The sequence below is a fragment of the Delphinapterus leucas genome, chromosome 1 (genome assembly GCF_059928025.1).
Source record: "Delphinapterus leucas isolate spDelLeu-1000000601 "Yukka" chromosome 1, BTC_Dleu_Yukka2, whole genome shotgun sequence".
Taxonomy (NCBI): Eukaryota; Metazoa; Chordata; class Mammalia; order Artiodactyla; family Monodontidae; genus Delphinapterus; species Delphinapterus leucas.
In genome coordinates this window covers 27,286,694-27,305,840 of record NC_143129.1, presented here as the reverse complement: position 1 = coordinate 27,305,840, position 19,147 = coordinate 27,286,694, and the positions used below count along the sequence as shown (strand labels likewise).

The window sequence follows — 19,147 nt, the reverse complement described above, 5'->3', positions numbered from 1 at the left end:
GGGCCCTGATTCCCTCTGGGCTGATGGAGCATCCAGCAGGTGGGAGAGGCTGGAGCAGGAGGGGTGCTGGGCAGGATGAAGGCGGGGCTGGTGCTGGGGCCAACCGGCCCTGCAGGAAAGAGTCCGGAGTCTTGGGAGGAAAGAAGTTGGGCTGAGAGTAAGTGAAATTTTCCCGCCAAATTAATAACTTTGCTACAGTGGGAAACTGCGCAGCTTGAAGATCTTGTTCTGTAGTGCATCCCTGGGGAAAGCGTGTGGAGGGGAGGATTCTGACTGTCCTAGGTCGTGACAGTTCTCCGTCTTTAGACTTTAGCAAGCCCCGGGGGCTGTCAGAGGATCAAGCTGCACCCAGGTTGAGGAAAGCCTTGCTCCTTCCCTCTGAACCGCAGCCCCATGTAAGCTGGCACGGAACTGGCTTCTTGTTGGGCCCAGGGATGGGCCAGGGTCAGGCTTCCGCCTGGTTGAGTGATGGGCATGTTCACCCATGGCAACAGGACAGGGGGTGAGCATGCAGGATGGAGGGGCAAGGCCGGGTGTGTGCCCACCTGGGGCCGAGCAGCTCCCCAGGGCTCAGAGCCCAGGCGCAGGCTCAGAGACACCCCGCCCTGCTCCAGCTCTCCCTCCTGCCTTGCAGAGAAAGAGCCCAGGGAAGAAGGGAGGATTTGCAGGGCCTTTGGTTCCTTCCTGCCTTGGCTCTCAGGTGTGGGCAAGGTGAGTATGGAGCCAGGGATGGCTGTAGCTCTCAGGAGATACCTGCAATTTAGCAGTAAGGATAACAGCTGCCGTTTGAGAGGCTGTGTGTCATGGTTGAAAGCTTGGGCTATGGAGACGGGTGGCCTGCGTTTAAATCCCAGCTCTGCCTGGGTCGTGTGATCTTGAGCAAATTATTTAACCTCTCTGGGCCTCAGTTTCCTTATCTATAAAATAGGGATGAAAGTATCTACCACATGGGGTTATTTGGAGGAGTAGAAGCACAGTGCTTAGAACAATACCTAGCCAATAAAAAGTTAGCTGATTTATTAAGAACTTGCCATATACCAAGCACTATGCTAGGAAGTTCACTTCCATTATCTCATTTTAGCCCCAATTAGCTTTGGGGGCAAGTACTGTTCTTATCGATGGAGAAAGAAACCAAAGCTCAGAGATATTAGTTTGCTGAAGTCCCGGTGGCTTGTGAGTAGCAAAGCTGAGGTTCAGACACTGAACCCCAATGCCAGTGCCCACCTGTGCCACCCCCAGGGGGCCCTGCCCAGGAGCCCGCCGCCATGCTCTCTCCTTTTTGTGGTGCTCACATCTGGCTCCGTACTCTGGCTGGCGTCCTTGGTGGCTTCCTACCAGGGAGATTATTTCCCCTGCCTTCAAATGATCCTGATTCCCTCCCCTCTTTTCTATTTAAATATTTAGGAACAGACATCAAATTCGATGGATTCAACATCAACACTTGCAGGGAGATGATCAGCCTGATGGATGCATCCTTTAAATGTCACATTATTTTTACTCTGATCCTGATTTTCAGGACTCCTCCACCTCTCCCAGTGAGACGGAGGCAAGGGAAAGAGGGAGAAGGGAACCAGCATTTTCTGAGCATATGGCAGGTACTTGCTTGAGCTGTAAAGGAAAATGTCATCTCATTTTTGCTCCTCAGTAAGTGCGAGATGATCCATTTTACAGGTGAAGAAACTGAGATGTGCCCTGTTGAAGTGACTTGTTTAAAATCCTTTAATTCAAAGACAGCAACTATGTGGCATTTGTGACCCTCCTCCTGTTCATCACAGTATTCCTCCCACGAGGCTCCTCCCACGAGGCCCCTCCCACGAGGCCCCTCCCTCCTCCTTCTCCCCGGCTGTTTCTATCCCCGGCTGTCTTTGTCTCCCAGTATTGACACGGCCACCACCAGTAGTTGAGAAATATCACACAGGATAAAACCTGTTTGTCACTCTGACCCAGTTTAACCCTCGCTGTGTATTGAAGAATGAGTAAGAGACCTGGGGAGGAATGGGGAAGGTTAGGGCATCCTAGGTGGAAGGAACGGCTTAAATGAACCGCAGAGTGGGGAACAGTGGAACATCACTTACTTGAAACTTGGCCTCAGGTGGGTCCAGGTTACCGTTCTCCATGGTGGTGCTGGTGAAGGTGATTTCTTTGAAAACTGGAGCCTAGGAGGGTGCCCCTCAGTTCTGAGGGCTTCATCCGTGATAAGATCTGATGACATTTGGGGCGGTGGGAATGAACTGTACTTACACAGCAGTCATGCAGAGGAGTCCTGGTTAGCCAGCACGCGTGTGCTGCCCTCTGTTGGGGGTGTCAGCCACGGAGAGCGGGTGCTATCCTTGTGGTCCCAGAGCTTCAGACGCTGGGACTCTCCAGCTCTGTGTCCTTCTATGAGGTCGGCATGGTCCACAGTTTAATTCATGAGCCACAAAGAACTGTTAAGCATCGATTCATTTTTCTACAAATAGTTCCTTGATTTCTGAATCATTCTTCTCAAACTTGCCTATCGACTTTAACTTAGATTTGAGGGTGACCTTGTAGTCACTCACTCATTGTTCCCGGGGTATTTGCATTTTCATGGCTCCAGGAGGACTGTGACTCAGTCATTCTTCAAGAGGGTCTGTTGCACGGTTTGGATGCTTTAGGGCAGTGGTTCTGAACCCGGATATGCAGCAGAGCTGCCCATGGAGCCTTGTGTAAATATAACAGCTTTATTGAGATATAATTCACATACCATCCAATGTACCCATTTATAGGGTACAGTTCGATGGTTTTTAGTATATTCACAGAGTTGTATAAACATCAACCACCCATTTTAGAGCATTTTTATCACCCCCAAAAGAGACCCTGCACCCATATTAGCAGTCACTCCCCTTTTCCTCTCAACAACCTGAAACCCTCTGCCCTACAACAACTTTGTCTATAGATTTGCCTGTTCTGGATATTTTCATGTAAATGGAATCATATAACATGTGGTCCACTATAGCATGTATCAGCACTTAAAAACCATGAGGTTTTAACAATCCAGTTGCCTGAGTCTCACTCCTGGAGATGCTGATTCATTAAGTCTGGGATGGGGCCCGGGAGTCTGTAGGCAATTCCATCTGGGATTGAGGATACATTGGTGCTCTGGGACAAGGGCTTTGGAACAGACAGGAGTCCAAGTTCTGGCTCCACCACAGTTATTGAATGCTCTGAACCTCAGTTTCTTCTCCTGGAAAATGGAATAACAATATGTAGCTTGTGAGGATGAAATGAGATACAAGTATACATGGGACTAGCTAGACCAGAGCGTTAGCCCTCCTTGTAGACTACTCTTCTCAGGTATGTTGGTTGAAGTATTAGGATTTGAAGGCTGTGGTGCATCCAACACTCAGCGTGGATCGTGGAAATAAGGACACAGACTTTCTTAAAGGGTGAGGTTTATACCCTTGGGTGTAAACGTGACTTTTTGTTTAGCTGGTTGAAGGAGGTGGGAATGATGTTCTGTTTCAGAATTTTAACATCTGAGCTGTAACACACTGGTGTCTAGTGATTAGTTGGGATGGCTGAGAAAAGGGTAGAGTTTCAAAGAGACTGAACTTCATGAGGGTGGGGACAGTTCAAAACCAGCCCCCCAGGTCGAGCCCAGTGCTTAATCAATATTGCTGGACACAGAGAGTTGCACACAACCCCTGGCCTGTTTGGGTTGAGCAGTGGCCTATGAGCCAGCTGTGCTCCTGGGACCATGTCCCAGGGTCCCAGGAATCAGTGTTGAGAAGCTCAGAGCTCCTTCAGGACACCAGACAAACATGTGTAGACCATGTGGCAGAGAATCCCAATCCCGTGCTCCTGAGGACTCTTCTGATAACATTTAAAAAAATATATTTATTTATTTGGCTGCGCCGGGTCTTAGTTGTGGCACGCAGCATCTTCATTGCCGTGTGTGAGATCTTCGTTGCGGCATGCAGAATCTTTAGTTGCGGCATGCGGGATCTTTAGTTGCGGCATGTGAGCTCTTAGTTGTGGCATGTGGGATCTAGTTCCCTGACAAGGGATCGAACCCAGGCTCCCTGCATTAGGAGCGCAGAGTCTTAGCCACTGGACCACGAGGGAAGTCCCTCTGATAACATTTTGACATCAACTATCAATGACATCAATATCAACCAGACATTTAAATCTGGAAGGGAATTTACAACAGACCATAGAGCTCAACCCCTCAATGACCCAGGATGACGAGGGTGCTGGATGCTAATGAACGGAGGGCGTTAGGCTCCTGACTTGCCCTTTGCTCCTAGCTCTGTACCTGACCTCAAAGGAGGGCCTTGGTGAGTGTTTGACTCTTTAATCTTTATTTGAATTTGTCTCCCACCAACATTTCCCACCGTGACCCCAGGGCCCTGCTTACTACAGACACGGATGTTCACTGAGGTCTTAAGACACTCACTGTGCAAGGTCACAAGAGAATGAAATCCATAGAGCATGTGGAATCTGGGCTTGATCATGTTGGCCTTTAACCTGCTTAGAGCAATGGGACGGGCACCTTGGGGCTGGTGGAATTCAAGACGCTCTGGTTGAAGACTCAGAAGTAGCTGGTAACCCCCCTCTCCCTGTTGTGCATACTCTGGGCTCTTGTCACCGTCCTCTGTTCTGTTTCTAGACCCTTGCCTTCTTTGACACCCATTCCTGATCTATTTGCTGCCCTGGTCTGACCAGATCCTTCATCATGGTCAAAGGCAACACCAAACCTGGACATACTGTTCAGGAAGGACTAAGGAGTCAATGAGAGATTGCCAGTTCTGTCAACGGAAGTGCTGTCAATGTGCCAGTGCTGTCACAGGAAGTTCCCCTGTTCACAGGGCAAAAGGACTAGCACCGGCCCTCAGCCCAAGCTCTTAATTTTGTTCTGGAAACTTCTTGGGAGGAATCAGTGAAGCCTTCTCTGAGGGTGTCCCTGGCCTTCTGAGGAAGTGGTGGGGTGGAGGGAGATGGTTCTGCAGGGGCCACAAAAAGCTGTTTTCTACCTGGAAATTTTCTTCTACTTTACGAGATCTATCGGGAAACTGATTATAACCACTCGGGGACCATTGATGCCCACGAGATGAGGACAGCCCTGAAGAAGGCAGGTGAGGACACGTCCTGTAGACAAGGTCTTGAGAGCCAGATGTGCTCACTTTATTTTATTTTAATTTTTAAAAACTTTTATTTATTTATTTATTTTTAACATTTTAATTGAAGTATAATTGCTTTACAATGGTGGGTTAGCTTCTGCTTTATAACAAAGTGAATCAGTTATACATATACATATATCACCATATATCCTCCCTCTTGCGTCTCCCTCCCAGTCTCCCTATCCCACCCCTCTAGGTGGTCACAAAACACTGAGCTGATCTCCCTGTGCTATGCAGCTGCTTCCCACTAGCTATCTATTTTACATTTGGTAGTTTATATATGTCCATATATACACTACCACTCTCTCACTTTGTCCCAACTTACCCTTCCCCATCTCCGTGTCCTCAAGTCCATTCTCTAGTAGGTCTGCATCTTTATTACCATCTTGCTCCTAGGTTCTTCATGCCTTTTTTTTTTTTACATTCCATATATATATATGTTAGCATACAGTATTTGTTTTCTCTTTCTGACATACTTCACTCTGTATGACAGACTCTATGTCAATCCACCTCACTACAAATAACTCAATTTCACTTCTTTTTATGGCTGAGTAATATTCCATTGTATACATGTGCCACATCTTCTTTATCCATTCATCCGATGATGGACACTTAGGTTGTTTCCATCTCCTGGCTATTGTAAATAGAGCTGCAATGAACATTTTGGTACATGACTATTTTTGAATTATGGTTTTCTCAGGGTATATGCCCAGTAGTGGGATTGCTGGGTCATATGGTAGTTCTATTTGTAGTTTTTTAAGGAACCTCCGTACTGTTCTCCATAGTGGCTGTATCAATTCACATTCCCACCAGCAGTGCAAGAGTGTTCCCTTTTCTCCACACCCTCTCCAGCATTTATTGTTTCTAGATTTTTTGACGATGGTCATTCTGACTGGTGTGAGATGATATCTCATTGTAGTTTTGATTTGCATTTCTCTAATGATTAATGATGTTGAGCATTCTTTCATGTGTTTGTTGGCAGTCTGTATATCTTCTTTGGAGAAATGTCTATTTAGGTCTTCTGCCCATGTTTGGATTGGGTTGGCTGTTTTTTTGTTATTGAGCTGCATGAGCTGCTTGTAAATTTTGCAAATTAAACCCTGTCAGTTGCCTCATTTGCAAATATTTTCTCCCATTCTGAGGGTTGTCTTTTGGTCTTGTTTATGGTTTCCCTTGCTGTGCAAAAGCTTTGAAGTTTCATTAGGTCCCATTTGTTTATTTTTGTTTTTATTTCCCTTTCTCTAGGAGGTGGGTCAAAAAGGATCTTGCTGTGATTTATGTCATAGAGTGCTCTGCCTGTTTTCCTCTAAGCGTTTGATAGTTTCTGGCCTTACAGTTAGGTCTTTAATCCATTTTGAGGATGGTGTGTTTTTGTGTATGGTGTTAGGGAGTGTTCTAATCTCATACTTTTACATGTACCTGTCCAGTTTTCCCAGCACCATCTATTGTAGAGGCTGTCCTTTCTCCAGCCGTACATTCCTGCCTCCTTTATCAAAGATAAGGTGACCATATGTGCGTGGGTTTATCTCTGGGCTTTCTATCCTGTTCCATTGATCTATCTTCCTGTTTCTGTGCCAGTACCATACTGTCTTGATTACTGTAGCTTTGTAGTATAGTCTGAAGTCAAGGAGCCTGATTCCTCCAGCTCCGTTTTTCGTTCTCAAGATTGCTTTGGCTATTTGGGGTCTTTTGTGTTTCCATACAAATTGTGAAATTTTTTGTTCTAGTTCTGTGAAAAATGCCAGTGGTAGTTTGATAGGGATTGCATTGAATCTGTAGATTGCTTTGGGTAGTAGAGTCATTTTCACAGTGTTGATTCTTCCAATCCAAGAACATGGTACATCTCTCCATCTATTTGTATCATCTTTAATTTCTTTCATCAGTGTCTTATAATTTTCTGCATACAGGTCTTTTGTCTCCTTAGGTAGGTTTATTCCTAGATATTTTATTCTTTTTGTTGCAATGGTAAATGGGAGTGTTTTCTTGATTTCACTTTCAGATTTTTCATCATTAGAGTATAGGAATGCCAGAGATTTCTGTGCATTAATTTTGTATCCTGCTACTTTACCAAATTCATTGATTAGCTCAAGTAGTTTTCTGGTAGCATCTTTAGGATTCTCTATGTATAGTATCATGTCAACTGCAAACAGTGACAGCTTTACTTCTTCTTTTCCGATTTGGATTCTTTTATTTCCTTTTCTTCTCTGATTGCTGTGGCTAAAACTTCCAAAACTATGTTGAATAAGAGTGGTGTGAGTAGGCAACCTTGTCTTGTTCCTGATCTTAGTGGAAATGCTTTCAGTTTTTCACCATTGAGGACGATATTGGCTGTGGGTTTGTCATATATGGCCTTTATTATGTTGAGGAAAGTTCCCTCTATGCCTACTTTCTGGAGGGTTTTTATCATAAATGAGTGTTGAATTTTGTCGAAAGCTTTCTCTGCGTCTATTGAGATGACCATATGGTTTTTCTCCTTCAATTTTTTAATATGGTGTATCACACAGACTGATTTGCATATATTGAAGAATCCTTGCATTCCTGGAACAAACCCCACTTGATCGTGGTGTATGATCCATTTAATATGCTGTTGGATTCTGTTTGGTAGTATTTTGTTGAGGATTTTTGCATCTATGTTCATCAGTGATATTGGCCTGTAGTTTTCTTTCTTTGTGACATCCTTGTCTGGTTTTGGTATCAAGGTGATGGTGGCTTTGTAGAATGAGTTTGGGTGTGTTCCTCCCTCTGCTATATTTTGGAAGCATTTGAGAAGGATAGGTGTTAGCTCTTCTCTAAATGTTTGATAGAATTCGCCTGTGAAGCCATCTGGTCCTGGGCTTTTGTGTGTTGGAAAATTTTTAATCACAGTTTCAATTTCAGTGCTTGTGATTGGTCTGTTCATATTTTCTATTTCTTCCTGATTCAGTCTTGGCAGGTTGTGCATTTCTAAGAATTTGTCCATTTCTTCCAGGTTGTCCATTTTATTGGCATAGAGTTGCTTGTAGTAATCTCTCATGATCTTTTGTATTTCTGTAGTGTCAGTTGTTCTCTTTTTTCATTTCCAATTCTATTGATTTGAGTCTTCTCCCTTTTTTTCTTGATGAGTCTAGCTAATGGTTTATCAATTTTGTTTATCTTCTCAAAGAACCAGCTTTTAGTTTTATTAATCTTTGCTATCGTTTCCTTCATTTCTTTTTCATTTATTTCTGATGTGATCTTTATGATTTCTTTCTTTCTGCTAACGTTGGGGTATTTTTGTTCTTCTTTCTCTAATTGCTTTAGGTTCAAGGTTAGGTTGTTTATTCGAGATGTTTCCTGTTTCTTAAGGTAAGATTGTATTGCTATAAACTTTCCTCTTAGAACTGCTTTTGCTGCATCCCACGTTTTTGGGTCGTCGTGTCTCCATTGTCATTTGTTTCTAGGTATTTTTTGATTTCCTCTTTGATTTCTTCAGTGATCACTTCGTTATTAAGTAGTGTATTGTTTAGCCTCCATGTGTTTGTATTTTTTACAGATCATTTGCTGTAATTGATATCTAGTCTCATAGCATTGTGGTCAGAAAAGATACTTGATACGATTTCAATTTTCTTAAATTTACCAAGGCTTGATTTGTGACCCAAGATATGATCTATCCTGGAGAATGTTCCATGAGCACTTGAGAAAAATGTGTATTCTGTTGTTTTTGGATGGAATGTCCTATAAATATCAATTAAGTCCATCTTGTTTAATGTATCATTTAAAGCTGTGTTTCCTTATTTATTTTCATTTTGGATGATCTGTCCATTGGTGAAAGTGGGGTGTTAACGTCCCCTAATATGAATGTGTTACTGTCGATTTCCCCTTTTATGGCTGTTAGTATTTGCCTTATGTATTGAGGTGCTCCTATGTTGGGTGCATAAATATTTACAATTGTTATATCTTCTTCTTGGATCGATCCCTTGATCATTATGTAGTGTCCTTCTTTGTCTCTTCTAATAGGTTTTGTTTTAAAGTCTATTTTGTCTGATATGAGAATTGCTACTCCAGCTTTCTTTTGGTTTCCATTTGCATGGAATATCTTTTTCCATCCCCTTACTTTCAGTGTGTATGTGTCTCTAGGTCTGAAGTGGGTCTCTTGTAGACAGCATATATATGGGTCTTGTTTTTGTATCCATTCAGCCAATCTGTGTCTTTTCGTGGGAGCATTTAGTCCATTTACATTTAAGGTAATTATCAATATGTATGTTCCTATTCCCATTTTCTAAATTGTTTTGGGTTCGTTATTGTAGGTCTTTTCCTTCTCTTGTGTTTCTTGCCTAGAGAAGTTCCTTTAGCATTTGTTGTAAAGCTGGTTTGGTGGTGCTGAACTCTCTCAGCTTTTGCTTGTCTGTAAAGGTTTTAATTTCTCCATCAAATCTGAATGAGATCCTTGCTGGGTAGAGTAATCTTGGTTGCAGGTTTTTCTCCTTCATCACTTTCAGTATGTCCTGCCACTCGCTTCTGGCTTGCAGAGTTTCTGCTGAGAGATCAGCTGTTAACCTTATGGGGATTCCCTTGTGTGTTATTTGTTGCTTTTCCCTTGCTGCTTTTAATATGCTTTCTTTGTATTTAATTTTTGACAGTTTGATTAACATATGTCTTGGCGTATTTCTCCTTGGATTTATCCTGTATGGGACAAAAAAAAAAAAAAAGAAAACCTAGTACCAATTTGTGACTGAGCTATTCCAATTTTATGAATTAATCTTTAAAAAAATTCATCAATCAAATCAACACCAGATTATAAAGAATTTTTACTGAAATTTGTTTTTTAACACCTCCAAAAGAGAAACAATCCAAATGTCTAAGAAAATGTTAATAATAACATATTTTCACATATTCAGCTATGTAATACAATTAGGAATAAAAATGATGATTTCAAAAAAAACAAACCCGGACAGACAGAACCCTGGGACAAATGGTAAAAGCAAAACTATACAGACAAGATCACACACAGAAGCATATGCATACACACTCACAAAAAGAAATAAAAGGGGGAAAAAAAAATCGTTGCTCCCAAAGTCCACCTCCTCAGTTTGGGATGATTCATTGTCGATTCAGGTATTCCACAGATGCAGGGTACATCAAGTTGATTGTGGAGATTTAATCCGCTGCTCCTGAGGCTGCTGGGAGAGATTTCTCTTTCTCTTCTTTGTTCGCACAGCTCCCAGGGGCTCAGCCTTGAATTTGGCCCCGCCTCTGCGTGTAGGTCGCCGGAGGGCGTCTGTTCTTCGCTCAGACAGGACGGGGTTAAAGGAGCCGCTGATTCGAGGACTCTGGCTCACTCAGGCCGGGGGGAGGGAGGGGCACGGAGTGCGGGGCGAGCCTGCGCGGCAGAGGCCGGCGTGACGTTGCACCAGCCTGAGGCTCGCCGTGCGTTCTCCCGGCAAAGTTGTCCCTGGATCCCGGGACCCTGGCAGTGGCGGGCTGCACAGTCTCCCCGGAAGGGGGGTGTGGACAGTGACCTGTGCTCAAACACAGGCCTCTTGGTGGCGGCAGCAGCAGCCTTAACATCTCATGCTCGTCTCTGGGGTCCGCTCTTTTAGCCGCGGCTCACGCACGTCTCTGGAGTTCCTTTAAGCAGCTCTTTAATCCCCTCTCCTCGCGCACCAGGAAACAAAGCAGGAAGAAAAAGTCTCTTGTCTCTTCGGCAGCTCCAGACTTTTCCCGGACTCCCTCCCGGCTAGCCGTGGTGCACTAGGCCCTTCAGGCTGTGTTCACACCGCCAACCCCAGCCCTCTCCGTGAGCTCCGACCGAAGCCCGAGCCTCAGCTCCCAGCGCCGCCCACGCGGGCGGGGGACCAGACAAGCCTCTTGGCCTGGTGAGTGCCGGTCGGGCCTGATCCTCTGTGCGGGAATCTCTCCGCTTTGCCCTCCGCACCCCTGTTGCTGTGCTCTCCTCCAGCGGCTCCGAAGCTTCCCCCCTCCGCCACCCACAGTCTCCGTCCGAGAAGGGGCTCCTAGTGTGTGGAAACGTTTCCTCCTTCACGGCTCCCTCCCACTGGTGCAGGTCCCGTGCCTGTCCTTTTATCTCTGTTTTTTCTGTTTTCGTTTGCCCTACCCAGGTACGTGGGGAGTTCCTTGCCTTTTGGGAGGTCTGAGGTCTTCTGCCAGCGTTCTGTAGGTGTTCTGTAGGAGTTGTGCCACATGTAGATGTATTTCTGATGTATTTGTGGGGAGGAAGGTGATCTCCGAGTCTTACTCTTCCGCCATCTTGAAGCTCCTCCTTTATTTATTTTTGACCGTGTCGGGTCTTGGTTGCGGCATGCGGGATCTTTTGCTGTGGTGTGTGGGCTCTGTAGTTGCAGCACGCGGGCTCTGTAGTTGTGGTGTGAGAGCTTAGCAGTTGCAGCACATGGGCTTAGTTGCCCCATGGCATGTGGGATCTTAGTTCCCCAACCAGGGATCGAACCTGCGTCCTCTGCATTGGAAGGTGGATTCTTAACCAATGGACCACCAGGGAAGTCCGCTAGATGTGCTCATTTTATTTTAATTATTTTAAAAATATTTCTTTATTTATTAGGCTGGACCGGGTCTTAGTTGCAGCATGAAGGATCCTTAGTTGCAGCATGGGGAAACTAGTTCCCCGACCACAGATTGAATCCGGGCCCCCTGCTTTGGGAGCACGGAGTCCCAACCACTGGACCACCAGGGAAGTCCCAAGATGTGCTCATTTTAAACTCTTAATATGATGATTGCTAATGACCATCAGTGGCAGTTACCTTATGTTGGATGTCAATGTGACAACAAATATTTGTTGAGCACCTTCCTTATCTGGGGAGGAGGGAATGTTGCTGGATTCTTTAGACTTTTTCTAAGGACTTTGCCTGTTACTGGGAAGGTGACAGCAATCACAGGGGACGGGGCTGTGAAGGGGATGGTCAGGAGAGACCATCCCCTCACCTTCCCTGTTTTTTCTTGCTGTAGCCAATGTGATGCACAGCTGAGTTAGTACTGGAGCTACAGGCCTTATTCTTGGATCAGGGAGGAGGCTTATCCTGTTGAGGATTATCTAAAAGGAGACTGATTGGATGACTAGACCCTTCTGGTATCTTCTGAGGGGGGCAGCGTCAGGCCTGAGTCAGCCCTGATTTCTGCTGTAGACAGGGCCGAGCCCCCCACTCCACCTATAACCTTGGCCCCCTTCTGCCCGTAGGTTTCACCCTTAGCAACCAGGTACAGCAGACCATTTCCATGCGGTATGCATGCAGCAAACTTGGCATCGACTTTGACAGCTTCCTTGCTTGTATGATCTGCCTGGAGACCCTCTTCAGTGAGTCACTCTCTCCTTTAACCCTATCTCATTTCTCCTGAGGTGCGGAGAGGGGCAGGGGGCAGGGCCAGCAAGCAGAACCAGACAGGCTTCAGAAACTGTGGCATCCTTGGGGGAGGGGAAGCAGAAACTAAAGCGGCCAAGGAAGCCCAAGCTGGCCACGCCCAAAGTGCTGCCTTCTCTGGGAGATTTAAAAAGATTGTTGTGGGCTTCCCTGGTGGCGCAGTGGTTGAGAGTCCGCCTGTCAATGCAGGGGACACGGGTTCGTGCCCCAGTCTGGGAAGATCCCATATGCCGCGGAGCGGCTGGGCCCGTGAGCCATGGCCGCTGAGCCTGCGCGTCCGGAGCACGGGCTCCGCAACGGGAAAGACTGTTGTGCACCTACTACATGCAGTCACTGGGCCAAATGAATGAGTCCCAGCAACGGTCCTTAAGTGACTTTTAACATCTGTGCCTCCATGGGGATCATACTGAGAGCGTGTGTCCCTTCCCAGGGAGGGAATAGGGGTCTCCTTCTGGAAGCCTTTAGATGGTCTAGTGCCCCCTTGGGCTCATGCTAAGGTATCATATTAAGGGAGGGAGTTTTCCTTCCAGTGAGGGCTGGGAAGTGGTAAATTCTAATGGGGAAAGGTCAGTGACTGGATTACTCACAAATGGGGCAACCACCTCTGTTCCACGACCCCATCGCCAACCCCTGTTGAAAGAATTGCAAGTTTCTAGAGCTTGTGAGGGTGGAGATGGCAAAAGGACCTTCTCTGCTCACATCTGGAGGTTTGTCTAATTGGGCAAGGGGACGTCTGCTGTCTAAAACCCTCACCCTGGGCACTGGATCCAGATCTAGCTTTTCGGGGTCCCTGAAGCTGAGTGGGAGCTGGGAAGGGTGCAGGGGCCGGGGGAAGGTACCAGGTGGGGTGGACAGAGACAGCTCTCTTTGGCTGTTCCAAAGTCCAGGAACATCCCCATCTGATTTCATTCGTTCTCTGTCATTCTAGAACTGTTCAGCCTTCTGGACAAGGACCGGAATGGCGTTGTCCGGCTCTCTCTGGCAGAGGTAAGTGGTTTTGATAAACTGCTTGCTGATGGTACTTGAACATTCTTGGATGGTATTGCTGCCGAGTGCTGTTAATTCACACTGACCTGTCTTATTTCCGTGTGGATACAACGCATGTTCTATGGCAGGCATTGCCGGGAGGAGTGAGATTGTCATCAATCTTTCAAATATTTTTATTTATTATTATTATTATTGTTTTAAAGATAAAGCTACAGTTACAGATCAGATCATTTCAAGGATGCAAGCTCTTATTAATTTGGATGGAATGGTGGGTGGTAGGTACAATTTAAAGTGCCTAACCTTTAGGACCAGGCATCTTTGATTGACGTTTAGAAGGATATCAGAAACAAAGAATTAAATTGCAACAAGGTAGAGTGCAGATGCAAAATAGATGGATGTAAATTACTGTGTACAAAGCCCATAATATCTCACGCTGACAATGTCGTGCCCTTCCCCTGTGGAGGGCTGCAGCCTATGCAGCAGGGCCTTTATTGGCCTGTGGGGATGCAGGTGTGGGCATGTGCTGAGGGGCCAGGCCAGGAGGCATTGCCCTAGATCTGTTTCTCAGGCAGAGGAACTAGAGCACCAGGTTATTCCTGGCCCTGCCTAGTTGTCTGGGTACAACCACTTCTTTTCTTCTCTAGAATGGGAATGTCATTGACCCCTTTCAGTGATCTAGGGAAGGCCCTCCTGGAAGCATGTCTGTGGATGTCTACAAACACCCGCTCAATAGTGTTGAACCTGAAACTTTTGGAAGTCCCTTTGGGGCTAAGCTTTTCCTAAGTCACTTTTCCATGGGGCTCTGGCTCAGGGGGTAGTGACCTAGTTAAGGGCTTCCTTGCTCCCTCCTGTTGAGCAAGGCACTTACTGGAGGACACAGCTAGAACAAGTCATACCACTTGAGGCAGGAGAGCGCCTCTGGCGCAGTCACACCAGCTCCTGAGGACCCCTGAGCTCACCCCGATCTCCTTATTTTGCAGTGGCTGTGCTGTATGTTGGTCTGACCCAGGGTTCTGGACATTGGTGTTGCTCCCTGCCAGCCTGCCTGCCTCTTTTCTCCCTTTCTTTACAGTTTTGTGCACATTTATCCTCAAGGGGGCATTCACTGGTTATTCATCTCTTCCTTGCCGTTTGTTGTTCCCTGAGATCATGGCCTGTCCCACTGGAGCAGTCCGGGGAGCCCGAGATCTCTTTCAGCAGCATTTAAGCTGATCCCAGAGCACAATGGAGAGACAGAAATTAATTAAAGTTGTGGGTCAAAATGGTTTCTGCCTTCCTCTAGTGATATGTAATCTGGGGGGTGCCCTGGGGTGTTCCTGCTTTAGAAAAGACGTTCTTGAGCAATGACGCAGCCCAAAGCTGCTGAAAGATGTGAAATGTGGGTGAATTTCTTGGAGGAAAGGCCTGCTATAGATTAAACTGCCTCTGGGGACTGCCTTCAGGAAAGGAGCTGCCCCTGCCTTTCCGAGGAGGGTGCAGGGAGGGGCTGCTGGGGGGAGAGGCCTTTCTTCCTCACTTGCAGATGGGAGAAATTGCTATACTGCAGGTCAGCATGGGCTAAAGGAAAGGAAAGGATAGGAAAATTCTTGCTGAGGGGAATTCTTACCTGACAAATAGCTTGAGGGGAAATGCAGTTCAGGTTAGTTTTGCTCATGGCGGAACACAATGATCTTTGTTGTTGGTAAGAAAATAGGTGCCATAGCTTAGTGTCCTAATGGGTAGTTGGGGACAGAGCTGACTCTCATACGCAGATGTTGGAAATGAAGTGTACAGGAAGATGAGTGTCTTAGTCAGTTTGGGCTGTCTGAGCAAATACCAGACACCAGGTGGCTTATAAAAAACAGACACATTTTTTTACAGTTGTGGAGGCTAGAAGTCCGAGATCAGAGCAGCATAGTTGGGTTCTGGAGATCTCTCTCAGACTATAGACTTCTCATTGTGTCCTCACAGGGTGGAGAGCAGAGGGGAAGCAAGATCTCTCATGATTCTTGGAAGAACACTAATCCCATTCATGAGGGCCCCACCCTCATGACCTTATCCAACCCTAATTAGACCCCAGGTCCCACCTCCTGATACCACCACATTGGGGGGTGTGGTTTCAACGTATGAATTCGAGGGGGATACAACCATTCAGCCCATAGCTGTGACCTACTGGAGAGAAAACACACATTTATGCCTTGGCCTCTGTATTAGTCTGATTAAAGATTAATTTTTGACCTCCAGAAGTAGAGCTGGATGAACGTTCCTTATAGGGACATGATTTATATGTATGGTATAACACCCGTCAGCTTGTTTTTTTTTTTGAAGTATAGTTGATTTACAATATTGTGTTAGTTTCATGTGTAGAGCAAAGTGATTTAGTTATATATATATATATATTTTTCAGATTATTTTCCATTATAGGTTATTACAAGATGTTGAATATAGTTCCCTGTGCTAAACAGTAGGACTTTGTTGTTTATCCATTCTATATATAATAGTTTGCATCTGCTAACTTCAATCTCCCAATCCATCCCTCCCCCCTTCTCCCCCTTGGCAACCTCAAGTTTGTTCTCTATGTCTGGGAGTCTGTTTTGTAAATAGGTTCATTTGGGTCATATTTTAGATTCCAAATGTAAGTGATATCATATGGTATTTGTCTTTCTCTTTCTGACTTACTTCACTCAGAATGATAATCTCTGATTGCATCCATGTGGCTGCAAATGGCATTATTTTGTTCTTTTTATGGCTGAGTAGTATTCCATTGTGTGTGTGTGTGTGTGTGTATATACATATATATATATGTATATAAACCACATCTTCTTTATCCATTCATCTGTTGATGGACACTTAGTTTGTTTCCATATCTTGGCTATTGTAAATAGCGCTGCTATGAACATTGGGGTGCATGTATCTTTTTGAATTAGGGTTTTCTTTTTTTTCCTGGATATATATCCAGGAGTGGGGTTGCTGGATCATATGGTAGCTCTATTTTTAGTTTTTTAAGGATCTTTCCATAGTGGCTGCACTAATTTACATTCCCAGTGTAAGAAGATTCCCTTTTCTCCACACCCTCTCTAGCATTTATTATTTGTAGACTTTTTGTTGATGGCCATTCTGACTGAACACCAGTTCGCTTTAATGCTGTCTTCAACTCTCCCAAGGCCCAGCGGGGAGAAGGGGTAGGCCCTTAACTGAAGGGGGCTGTGGGAGCTCTGGGATCCCACCCCTCAGGGAGAGGCTCTGGGACGGCGCCCCTGCAGGGAAAGCTCACTCATCGGAGGGTGGAGAAGGAGCTGTATTTGTTTGGCAGTCTGTGGGTCCCAGAAGAAAAGAGGTCCTTCCACGTGTAGTCAGAAGTATGAGGGAGCTTTCGTCACCTGGGTCATCTGCAGGACCCAGCAGGTGTATGTCCAGCTGCCCTCAGGCTGCCTGGGGATACCACCCAGCCTGCCCCTGTCGGCCCAGGTGGTGTTAGGTACAAGTCCCTGACCCACCCCGTTGTTTAAAACTAAAGTACTACAAAGCAGTTCTCCTTTACATTTCGAATATAGCATGGCTGCCTAAGTTGAAAGGACTGTGTTATAATCGGCTGGCAGCAGGTAGGTTTATTTTTCAGGCCTACAAGCTACTTCAGGGAATAGTCTGGTAAGCAAAAAAACCAAACCAAACAAAAAAACCCAAACAACAGTTTAGTTACAAAATAGATTTGCTTTGGGGGTCCCAGTCCCAGGGAAGTGTTGTGCTGGGGACTTCTTATCAGTACAGCCTGTGAGGCCAGCTAAGGATCTTAACACTGCATAGCTTTCCTCTTAAACACCTGAGAGTTTGCTGTATGCTCCTTTCTGCCCCCTGAATTAAGGCAGCAGAGGTGCTGCTTTTTGGTGTGGCCTCTTCGTCGCCCCTCTATGTGGCTGCATCTCAGGAAAGATCAGCCCCTGCTGGATGGTGGCTCCTCAGCGTGGATTCCCCAGGGAGGCTCCTGCGCTTCCCCGGCCGAGCCCTCCCCCACGTTATTGCGTTAACGTGTTTCACGTCTTCTCTGTTCCTGTGGACAGCCTGTGAATGCAGAGTTCCTAATTCCTCCAGAGCCTAGAACAGTGCCTGGCACAGAGTAGGCACTCAGTGAGTGAAACCCGTGTCCTTTCCTTTGCACATGAGGAAGTTCTGCAGCACTTGGGCCCCACTTTGTTTTCCTAGTAGAGAGGATGGGTTTGCACTGGTCCCTCACAGCAATTTCCTGCAGCCCCAGAGGGGAACTGCTGATGTTTGGATGCGTTACAGCCAGCCTCCATGGGCGGGTGAAGGGCTGGAGGGGGGGATGGCGAGAAGAAGATGTGTCCCCTGCAGGGTCCCCTGCTGAGCTGCCCCGTCCCCAGGCTCCTTCCCACCCCATGCCAGGAGCCGAGGCAGCCATTGCCTCCCGCGTTGGCGGGTCTTTGATTTGTGCAGAGAATCCGTGGAGGCTCTCGGCTTCCCCACTTTCTGGAAGGAGAGGTAAGCAGCTCGGCAGGAGGCTTGAGGCAGCTATGGGGGTCAGGGTGAGCCTCCTTCTCTTCCTCTCCATCCTCCCTCGCCTGCAGAGCCCGGTCACTTCTCTTAAAGGCCGAGCTTGTTTCCTCATTAGTAAACGTGAGGACACACACGCCACCATGCCGCCCCCAGACGCAACTGAGGCCTCCGGGAGCATGGAACCTGACACTGGTGGGAGGCGGTCAGGGTGTATGGACGATGCCGGGTAATTCCACACCAGCAAGGCCACCTCTAGCCAGTCCCCTTTCCCGTGAGAGCTTCGAGTCACGCAGTATTAGCTTTCTGCTCACGTCGCCGGCCTAAGCAGGGCTTTCGGTAATTATGCACAGCCGCAGAAGCCGCGTTGAGCAGGGCTGGGAGAAGCCGGTGGCCCTGCCACGCGCAGCAGGGGGCTCTTCCCGCCAAGGTCCCGACGGCATCCTGTGCGTTCTGCCCGGGGCGCAGCTGGCGGAGGCCCCCGCTCTGCTCGGGGCTCCCCTCCGTTCCTCACCGCCTCCCTAAAGCCAGCCGCTCCTCCGGGCTGGGGCAGCGGGGCACACAGCAAAGTCCTGCATCAGCTGTTCTCGCTCTGCCACCTAGGCTGACTTCTTGCCTCTCGCTCCAAGCCTCACGGTGCGCAGCCTCTCAGATGCCCAGCATCTTTTTTTTCTTTTTCTTTTTTTTTTTTTTGCGGTACGCAGGCCTCTCACTGCTGTGGCCTCTCCCTTTGCGGAGCACAGGCTCCTGACGCACAGGCTCAGCGGCCATGGCTCACAGGCCCAGCCGCTTCGCGGCATGTGGGATCTTCCCGAACCGGGGCATGAACCCGTGTCCCCTGCATCGGCAGGCGGACTGTCAACCACTGCGCCACCAGGGAAGCCCCAGATGCCCAGCATCTTTTCACCTTTAGATGTTCCAGTTTCCCACAAGCCCTGATCCTGTCATTGCTTCCGCTGTGGCTCCAGGACACGGCCAAACCCCATCTCCCCACCCCACGCTTCTGTGCTCTCCTTCCATGGGGGATCCCATCCCGCCGGTCGACATCTCCCTTATACATGAACCCTTCCCTTTTTTTTTTTTTTTGAACCCTTCCCTTTGATTGATGGGCTGGGTTGACCTCGAGAGTTCACATAATTGGACAGTGGACAACCAAGACACCCCCACACCCCCAACCTCTCT

The 19,147-nt window shown here is 47.0% G+C and overlaps 1 protein-coding gene across 1 annotated transcript in view; it reads left to right on the top strand.

Annotated features, from left to right (window-relative positions):
* The window catches only part of CAPN8 (calpain 8), a 63,505-nt gene extending 48,957 nt beyond the window's left edge, over positions 1-14,548 (top strand). Inside the window, 5 exon segments of the mRNA XM_089907167.1 lie at positions 1,405-1,469; positions 4,497-4,561; positions 5,014-5,096; positions 12,310-12,426; positions 13,419-14,548. Coding sequence (XP_089763293.1) covers positions 1,405-1,469; positions 4,497-4,561; positions 5,014-5,096; positions 12,310-12,426; positions 13,419-13,516 — 428 coding nt within the window. The 3' untranslated portion in view covers positions 13,517-14,548.
* The last annotated feature ends 4,599 nt before the right edge of the window (positions 14,549-19,147 follow it).